Source organism: Thamnophis elegans, chromosome 17 (assembly GCF_009769535.1).
Source record: "Thamnophis elegans isolate rThaEle1 chromosome 17, rThaEle1.pri, whole genome shotgun sequence".
NCBI classification, from domain to species: Eukaryota; Metazoa; Chordata; class Lepidosauria; order Squamata; family Colubridae; genus Thamnophis; species Thamnophis elegans.
Genome location: NC_045557.1, coordinates 9,099,121 through 9,109,298, shown reverse-complemented (window position 1 = coordinate 9,109,298; position 10,178 = coordinate 9,099,121). Strand labels below are relative to the sequence as shown.

Below are 10,178 nucleotides of genomic sequence, written 5' to 3'. Positions count from 1 at the left end.
TTGTTTTAGAGGATGTTTAAGGGCAGTGCCGCAGTAGGTGCTTTCCAGTTCACTAGCAACCTGGAAGAGTCAAGAGTCCTGGAAGTGCCATAGGTCTAAAGCACATACTAATGTCAGTAGCAAACTTGTTGAGGGAGAAGGTGATACTTCCTTTAAAGTAGAAAAGCCCTTGTAGAACTTAGACACAGCCCTATCCCATCCAGCCAGCTGCCTTTAATATTTGGTGGTGAAGGACTGGAACTCCAGAGTGGTGATCTGCCTCTCATTTGAGAACACAGCCTGATCAATGCGAGACATGGGGCTTCCGATGCTGCGTAGCCAGTTCTTCCTGGGCGGGGGAGAAGAAGAAGCAAAAATTAACAGCGCAATTCCTTCTTCTCCTGTTTTACCCTGCACATTGCCAGAATAGGAATATGTCTATTCATAGACCCAAAAAGCCATCAGGTGCAATGTGCACATTTGTTGGAATTTCGAAGGCAAGAACCATATTTATTAGACATTTTATTACAGATTCACCATGAATCATTGAAAGGAAGTAAGTATACTGCCAAAAGTTTCCCGCAGAACAAATGGCTCCAATTAAGTTGAAGACGGTAAATAAAGATGCAGAAGGAAAAAAGTGGGGAGAAGATTTAAATATGCTTTTGTGAAGATTTAAATAATTGCAATGGGATAAATTCCCACACAATTGGAAAAACAAGGGATCTCATAGGCTTTTACAGAGATAGTTTTAACATTGCCCCCTAAATATAAGCCCACCCTCCCCTTTGAGGTCAAATGTGTACATTACCACACCTTAAGGGAGAATTAAGGGGTTAAGCTTATCTATATTAAAACTTTTTTTTTTGATATCTTTGGATGATTTTTGAAACCTACAGTGGTAGAATAGATGCCTGAACTATAAAGGTTGTTATCAACTTATAACCACAGTTGGGACTGGAACTTCCAGTAAGTGATGCAGTTAAAAGTTGTGCTCAATTTAATGACCATTTTTCCTTAAGTCGTTAAATGAATCCCATTCCCCCCATTAACGTTATTTGTCAGAAGACAACTGGGAAAATTGCAAATGGGCATTGCATGACCCCAGGAGACCTTCATAAATACATGACAGCATCAATTGTCAAGTACACAACCTTTGATCATGTGACTGCAGGGACACTGTGATGCTTAGAAGTACAAAGGCCAGAGGACTACCTGTACTTATAATTGTATAACCTGAGCCAAAAAAAGAATGTTATGTTAGAATAAAACTAGGTAGACTCAAGTTCAAACCTATCTTGTGAGCCACCCAGAGGTGTGTTTTTTTTAAGATGGACACTCACATAAGTCTTTTAAATTAATTAAATAAAGCCATGAAGTCAACTGAATGTGAATGAGTAATTTGCTCATTTGTCACCTGATTTGTCTCTGTAATCTCATTTTGAGAAGAATAAAAGAAAATAGATATGCTACATTTAGCACTAAATGTAATCATTGAAATAGGGAGGAAAACAGTCTTATTCGATTTAAAATAACTTCCCCAAGAGTTCTGAATTTGTTTGTGGCAGCAAAACCAATATCTTCTAACATTTTACAGACTAAGCAAATACTGTGTAATCAATTTTCATGGACTAATAGACTAATTGTCTTATAAAGTAGACATATTCCACACAAAACATTTTGGCCCACAAAGATCAAGTGTGGTATCTTATCATAAAACCCTTTCATCATTATAATGTTGCTAGTTTTTAGATTGTTTTCTGGGCTGAAGGTTGCTTTTTCGCTTTGTTCATACAACATGCTAGACCAGGATAAAATTGAATCACATAATTTAATATTGTAGGAACCCAGCTATTGGCTTGCATGAATGAGATCATCACACTAAGCTAGAATGTGGTTTATTCATTGGGTGTCCATAGCAATTATGCTTTTAACATTTTAAGATTTTATGCATAACATGCAAACCCCACCTTTCATGGCATGCTAGGCTCTGTACATTAAATGGGCAAAACACAATCTAAATGTGATTTAATTTACATTTAATTAGAATCAAATTAAGTACAATCACCATGACTGCTCCCCATGTATTTTACAATAATTTGCATTTCCAATTTGGCAGCAGCCAAGGGAAAGGCAAACATCAGTTGGAAGACCATGTCCAATACCTAAGTGTATGTGAGCTGCAACCATCAAAAGTGAAATGGATATAACTGTTTGATTTTCAAATAAAAAATATATAAAAGCACCGTATAGATATCAGTAGTCCATGCTTGTGAAATCTAAAGAAATGTTCTAAGGATCATGTTATATAAAGAACCTATGAATGAGTTTTCCCACGTAACATAAGAAAACAACTTTCTGCACACTGCCCACACACAATACATTTGCCCAGCTGGTATTCCATTTCAAAAACTGAAATGCTGCCTATTTATTCCCACCCAATACTTAATTGCAAAAGAACACTCAGAGTCACATGGATGGTTTTACACCTTTGCTTTTTTATTCTGCACTGACTTGGGAGGAGAAAAGGATAGGGGGAGAAGAAGAATGTGCATTGAAGAATAGTGTTGCTATGGATGATCTCCTTCCTATTTATCCCTGGTTCCTCAAAGCCAGGGATGGAGTAGTGTGGTTGCTATGGAAATGGCCCCAATTTCCCCCTCCCCCCCCTGAGACGTGAAGGTAGACAATATGTAGAGGCAGGTTGCTATGGCAACTGTCCCAGATATTTTTTTCCCGTTCATGCTCTCTCTCTCTCTTTCTTCAAGGTGATAGAAGATCTGGTTGCTATAGTAATTGCCTCTGGCTGTCATCTTTCTAAAGGTGACAAAGCACTGTTGCAGAAGTTGTTACACCAACACAACACAAAGCTTGCGGGGGTCACTCTAAGCTCCGACCCTGCTTTAGCTCACTTGCTCTTCCTTACCTCCTTCTACCCCCACACAGAATCACCTCTGCTGTGGCTCAAAAATTCATAAAGCTATTTTCTTCATCTCCTTCTGGACCAGTTCTCTAATTGCATGCTGACCCAAGTCCTAGATTTAAGGGTGTCAATTCCCTCTAGAGGCAGAGTCTGGAGAGGTACCCTACATAGGCATTCTCAATGGAGGCTGGGTAAAAGGGAAATAATCCTATAAATTACTAATAGGGGGCTATCTTCAGATTGTGAAAATGGTGATAATAGGTTCTCATTTCTACTATAGCTAGTTCTTGACTTATGATCACAATCAGGATCAGAATTTCTCTTGTAAAGGGGGTTGTTAAGTGAGTTGCATGCAATTTTACATCCTTTTCTGCCACAGTTATTAAGTGAAGCACTGCAGTTGTTAAAGGAATTGTCAAGCATAGGAAATCCAGAATCCCGGCAGTTCAGATGAATATATAGATTTATTTTATGCTAAAGCTCTCTACACTACTGAACTACTAACGGTGAAAGCGAGTTGGCATAGGTAAGAATCAACCAAGGAATTCAAGGTTGGCTGGACTTATATCTCTTGTTGGCCTGAAGGGACATCAAGATTGATGACATATCTGACCCCTCTCTTGGGTTCAACGTGGTCATCTCCTACATGAATCATGCGGTCATTAAGTAATTCCAACTTCCCCCATTAATTTTGGGTGTCAGGCTGGTTGAGAAAGTTGCAAATGGCAAGCATGTGACGCCAGGACACTGCAACTGTTGCAAATACAAGCAAGTTGCCAAGTGCTGAAATTTTGACCACGAGACCATAGGGATGTCACAACGGTCATAAGTCAAAGGATTAATCTTAAGTAACCTTTTCAGTGACTTTGTGACTTTGAACAATTGCTAAACAATTGGTTGTAAGTTGAGTACTACCTGTAGTTTCTTTTCCACCTCAAGAGAACCAGAAGGCCATTCAGAAAGAGCAAGGAGCATAGTCCCCCTCACAGGTTTCAAGCCACATGTGACAATCCGTAAGAAATACAGCACTTGTTAAAGGATATATACAAAAGTAACCATGGCACATGATTTTAAGATACAAAGTCGGTTGATGTTGCTTAATGTGGAACCTAATCAGAATGGGGCTTTTGAACTTTCTCTTTCAGGAGCAAGAACAAGAATGGTTGGAAATGCCTTAATTTGGAGATTTTAATTTTTAAATGGCAATAGAACAAACTCTGATCAGGACAGGAACATAACTTTACATTGTATTCAGCATCCTGTGGATTACTGCAGAAGTAGTTGCTTAGCTGTTTGGTTAACAGCAACTGTCTAGTATTAGCTTGGAAAATTGACAATTAAGGCCTGTGATCTTTATCACCAAAGGCATACTATCTTTGGCCAGCAAGTGCAGGCTACAAACCCCAAACAATTCCAACTTCAATCCTGATGACTTGTACAGCTAGTCCTCAACTTACAACAGTTCATTTAGTGACAATTTGAAGTTACAATGGCACTGGAAAAAGGGACTTATGACCTTTTTTCGCACTTATAACCATTGCAGCATCCCTATGGTCCCCTGATTTTACATTCAGATGCTTGATAACTGGTTCATATTCATGACGGTTGCAGTGTGCCAGGGTCATGTGATCACCTTTTGTGGCCTTCTGAGAAGCAGAGTCAAAGGGGAAGCCAGATTCACTACACAATGTTATTAATTTAACAACTGCAGCGATACACTTAACGAATGTGGCAAGAAAAGTCGTAAAATGGGGCAACACTCATTTAACAAATTTCTCACTTAGCAACATACATTTTGGACTCAATTATGGTTGTAAGTCGAAGACTACTATACTGAATTTCGAAGAACACTCCAATTCCAAAATTGGTGTTCAGCTATGGCAATTTCAGGTGTCACATAAAGTCCTTTTCCCCATCTCCGTACCATTCCTTCTGAGACACTTAAGCAATCCCATCACCATTTTATTTGTTATTTATTGATTTAATTTGTGTGCCACCCCTCTCACTGTTGAAGTGACTCTGGGAAGCTTACCAAATAATAAACAGGATAAATATCAAAACAAATTAGTAAGAATTAAAAACAAACTAAAACCCAATGATGAACAGTATAAGGGTGGAGTCTTCTCTTTTACCCCATCAACCACCTCCAATATAGCAATAACCTTCAGAGCCACATTGTAAGGACCTTCCAGAAGTCCAAGAGGGTGGGGTATTACCCTACACCTTTATTTGGGTAATCACCCCACTTCTTTCAGCAAAACCATTCTAATTGAAGGAGCCATGTTTCCTTACTTACATAATCTCCACTTTCTCCTTTGGGCCCTGCACCTGTCCGGTCACAGTCCCACTGGCTGTATTCTTCACCCAGCCAACCAATCCTAGTTTTCTCCCTTGTTCTTCGGTGTACTAACAGGAGAAGAAAAAAAGAGATTATCAGGAAATCTCCCAAGATATTCTAAAGTTATATACTGGTGGTCCTCAACTTACAACAGTTCGTTTAGTGTCATTTCAAAGCTACAACAGCAATGAAAAAAATGACATGACTATTTTTTACCCTTACAACTGTTGTGGCATCCCCTTGGTCATGTGATCAAAATTCAGGCGCTTGGCGATCGACTCATATTTATGACTGTTGCAGTGTTCCAGGGTCATGTGATTACTTTTTGTGACCTTCTGACAAGCAAAGTCAACAGGGAAGCTGGGTTCACTTAATACCCGTGTTACTAATTTAACGACTGCAGTGATTCACTTAACAGCCGTGGCGAGGAACATCATAAAATGGGGCAAAATTCACAACAAATGTCTCACTTGGCAGCAGAAATGTTGGGCTCAATTGTGATTGTAAGTCGAGGACTACCTATATACATTGCTTGGTATTTCTCCATTTGATGACTCCAGCTAAGTGTGTGAACAGACTTCATTGAGAAATGCAGGTTTCTAGGTTATATCAAAGCTCAATCAGTTATGTCTGATCGGAGATGACTATTTCAGATAGGCAATGCCTTCGGGTATTAAGGGAATGAAGGAAGCAGCTTAGCAACAATAGCCCAGTTTTCATCCTGGAGCTTTGCTATATTTTCCCAAGGACTGCCTACATTTTCTGAGGTACAGGATTTATATGGAGCTATCAGCTTGCTTGGATTTAGCAGGAAACCCGTCCTTGAGGCTTTTGAGACCACGACAAAACCAGCTGCAATAACATTTTTAAAAAATTCCAGCAGATATTTTAAAGATGCATATAAGCACCCAATTGATGCCAAGACATATGTAAATGTCCCAGACTTGTGCTGAGATTATTCAGTGTTATCTGCATATGGCTTGCTACTGTTATATGTTCAGCCTGTCTTGTTCCTTTCATCCTGATCTTGCTTCCAAACCCCCAACCTCTGATAGGAGCAGCTTCTCTGTTATTGCTCCCATGATTCCAACCCTGCTCTAATATCCAGGAGTACAGGCTCAAGGATTATACTTGAACAACAATGGTTTCCTTTATATGGTGCATGATAATAGGCAACCAGTACCGTACATTTAAAACAGAAACAGACCTTCCCTCATTTACTACGATATACATCTATATCTATACATCTAAAACTCCCTTGTTTGTCTGTATGTAACCTTTAACTGGCCAAACCAGTATATCACAGGGGACCAATTGTTGAACCAAGGTACCTCAAATGGGCTAACTTACAGAATGCATCCAAAATATGTCACCCATAACTCCCATGAAATAGAAAATTGGCAAATTTTATAACATAATACAAAATGGCATAAAGCATGGGTGTGGGCAATCTGGGAGAAGGAGGCTTTTGCGGTTCGGTGGGCTAACCCCAAAAACCCTAACCCTAACCCCAAACCTCTAACCTCTAACCCTAACCCAAAACCCCTAACCCAAAACCCCTAACCCTAACATGTCTTGTGATCAACTCCTCATATTTGACTGTACTATACAGTTCAACATGGACTATTTTCAGGGCAGATACCTCTCTGAATACCACCCTGGTTTTTTTAAATCCAATCCATTAGAAGCTCTGCCATTTTTGAAGGCAATATCTCTGAAGTGATGATGACCCAATGGGCCATGAGTTATCTAGCAATATATTAGAAAAGATACAACTTACCTTTCTAAAGAAGACACCTAGAAAAGAGAAAAGATACAGTAGATATCATTATAGCTACACATTGGTAAACAAATATCTACTGTACTCCTAAAGCAAGTGTCATAAGTGAGCTATTGGGTTCTTCCACTAGGGATTATAAACTGGAGTATCTCATAACAGAAAATTAAAGCACCAATAAAACCATTCACAATATAGCCCAATGGTTGGTAATTAAAATATTTAAAGCAAGGAGTTCAATCTTTCTGTTTTGCTGGGCTGTCTGAATATCTTTCTAAATTTTTAAGAACTTTCAAAATTCTTAAAAATAAGACCATCATTTAAGAGGCTTCATCTTTTATAGTAATCCTTTCCAATCCATTGCTGTCCACTTGGCCCACCACAACCCCTCACCAGTATGGGATCAATGGAGATTATCGCACATCTTGAGGGTACCAAGATGCAAAGGCTGTCTTAAGACATCACCATCTTAAAATGACATAGGTACAAATGATCCAACTGAATTACAGCTTTCGTTGAAGGGCTGCCAATCTTTTCTCGAAACCATGACAGTCCTTATGTGACTAAACCATTTTTATTGCATCATAGCTTCATGTATGATAGAAGAAATAAATTCCTGCTTTCCAATCTTGCAGGTTCCAGCACTGTGAAGTTTACAAACTCATTTAAAATTCTGCTTTGTTTAGATAGAATAAACCCTAATCCAGGTTAAACATCCTACTAAATCATCCCTACCTGATTTGTTTGCCTGCTCATAGAAGAAGTAAAGCAGGCTGTGTGTTGCTCTCTTTTAATACTGTGGATAATCCAGAACTCATCAATATAACTGTGGTCTTCAGCCCCGCAAAAGATCTTGCTTTCTAATTTCTTTTCTACAAACAGCCCACAGTACTTTTTGTCTCTTGTGAAATTCCTTTACCTTTTCCCCTTCATTGCCATCATAGAAACTATATTCTTGATCAATTTTCTTTTATAGATGATTGGAATAATAAAAAATGAATAAATAAAATAAATGCTGAATGTTTACAATAATACTGAACATTCTGCAGCATTACCATACGCCAACTAATAACCAGGAATTGTAGATAAGAGCTGTTCACTGGCCTATTATGTTACTTTTTTGTTTATATTTTTATTAACATATGCTGCCTCAATCATGAAGTGACTCTGGATATAGAATTGTGAAAACGATCCCTTATCTGAAGTTTAAGAGACAGGTAGAAATCCCTCAAAAGCAAATATCACAGATTCTAATTCCTAAGAACAGCCCTACCCCTACCCCCCAAGAAAAAACAAAATCTCACAGCATAAATCTCAGAAGAGTTCTGCCCTCTTTTGATTCGTTTCTGGGGAATGGCAGCTGAAGCTATATGACTTCTTGAATGTCACATATCATGTTATTTTTAAAATAGATTATGGGGCTGCGTATGTTCAATTTAAAAGAGGTTGAATCAAAGATGCTTAGCTTCCCTCCCTGAAATGGCCCAGATCTCAGTATTGTGGAGAAACAGCCTCTCATTCTCTGCACTATGATACGTAGATTCATCACTAAATTAAGTTAATGCTCCCAATTAACTTCTTCATACATTCCCCTTTTGTACGGTCTTAAATTAAGTTCCTTTAGAGAGCCTTTGCAGATAGCTTTTCAAGCAATCCCAGGCTATCTTACTGCCATTAGAACTGAAGCAAGATTCTGCAGTTGGAGAAGCAGACTGCAGGCATCTTATTTCAAGGACTGTACTATTTACAGAGCAATCCACTGGAAAGCCAAGCAACCGTATCAGTATACAAAAATCCTGTAGTAGCAAGAATAATATCAAAGGGAGGAAATAAAATCTAGACTCACCTTGGACTTCCCCATAAATCTCATAGTCGATTGCCCAGAACTCGGAAGAAGCCATTGTCCAGTCCAAGTCACAGGGAGCTGACAGCAGCTTCCAAAGAGACTGAGAGGGGGTATGTATGTGTGCTATCTGATCTGCTATACACTGCAGTTTGACCAGGCTGTATTACTAAATTCAGCAGTAGGATGGAAAGCAATGTGTGGCCCACCTGGAACAAGGAACAAGGGAGAAATGTGCTTTGTTATTCCGCCATAGTTAACTGTGTGCTAAATCACCTACTTTATATGCAGAAAAACATTTCCAGTATCTCCAAGCACAGCTGGGGAACCTCCTGGCAGAAACCCTGGAGGATGATTATCAGTCTGCATCAATGCTAGTCTAGATGGATCAAGGCAAGCCAATTTCCTTTTTCTAAACCCAGCCTCATAATAGCTGCATAGGAAGGAACTTTGGTAGGGAGACAGCAAAAAAACCTGATTCAGATTCATAACTGTAAGGAAACTTGCTCTTATCTTACATTTTAGCAATTGATTGCTATACCTGTGGGCGGGAAAAAGACACCTCCATGTCTAATATTTTATAAAAGATCTAGGAATAAGATTTTTTTAAACTGATGCCAGCAAGGCTATTCTCTTGCTCTCCATCTTCCTATTTTCTGTAAGTAAAAGAATGTATAAAAGGGAGAAGGATAAATAGTTGCAGACATCTTTTTAGTTACTTGCTATACAGCCCCATAGTACATTCAACAAAAACAAAATGTGCACGCATTTGTTAAAGAACTGTGCCAATCTCAGCCCCCATGAACATGCGTGGGCCTCGCACTGAGAACTGCCAACTAAAAATGTCAGATTAAAGAGAGATTCAGGATCTGTTCCTAGGCGTTTGAAATAAGATGTATTTCCTCGTATTCCATGTGTTGATGTTAGATCAATGGATTGTCTCTTTTTTTCCCTATTCAAGCATTTTGGGCCATGTTTTAATAATTCTATTGTTCTGATACTCCAGGTAAATTTCTGATGAGCTTTATACCACTCAGGTAATAGTCTGTTGACCTAAAATTTTAAGAAAACTTATGACCATAGAGGTCAACTATACCGGTATCATTAATATCACTAATAGTCGCCATTAGTCTGACATAAGTAGCTATATATGTGTGATTAAATAAATAAATATGGCACAATTTTTAAATTCATCAGAGCTTTCTTTCTTGGATGGTATGGAGAATTTTAATAAAGTAAGAATAAATCACCATAAGGTTGTACTGGTACTGCAAACAGCAGAACCTAACTGGTTGGAAGTGGGGAATCACATGACCCC

General features: G+C 38.7%; 1 protein-coding gene across 1 annotated transcript; it reads right to left on the bottom strand.

Moving 5' to 3' along the window:
- Window positions 1–213: 213 nt before the first annotated feature.
- Window positions 214–8,918, bottom strand: LOC116520245 (acylphosphatase-2-like). Its single transcript, XM_032234405.1, has 4 exons — window positions 8,864–8,918; window positions 7,021–7,037; window positions 5,199–5,308; window positions 214–328 (listed from the first exon to the last, which is right to left on the bottom strand). The coding sequence occupies exons 1-4, from the start codon at window positions 8,916–8,918 to the stop codon at window positions 214–216; spliced, it is 297 nt and encodes a 98-aa protein (XP_032090296.1).
- Between the last annotated feature and the right edge of the window lie 1,260 nt (window positions 8,919–10,178).

Coding starts and splice junctions, on each gene's coding strand:
- LOC116520245 (XM_032234405.1), bottom strand. CDS start 8,918: ATGGCTTCTTCCGAGTTCTGGGCAATCGACTATGAGATTTATGGGGAA. Junction 329..5,198: donor AAGGAGAAAGTGGAGATTAT/GTAAGTAAGGAA, acceptor TCCCCCGCCCAG/GAAGAACTGGCTACGCAGCA.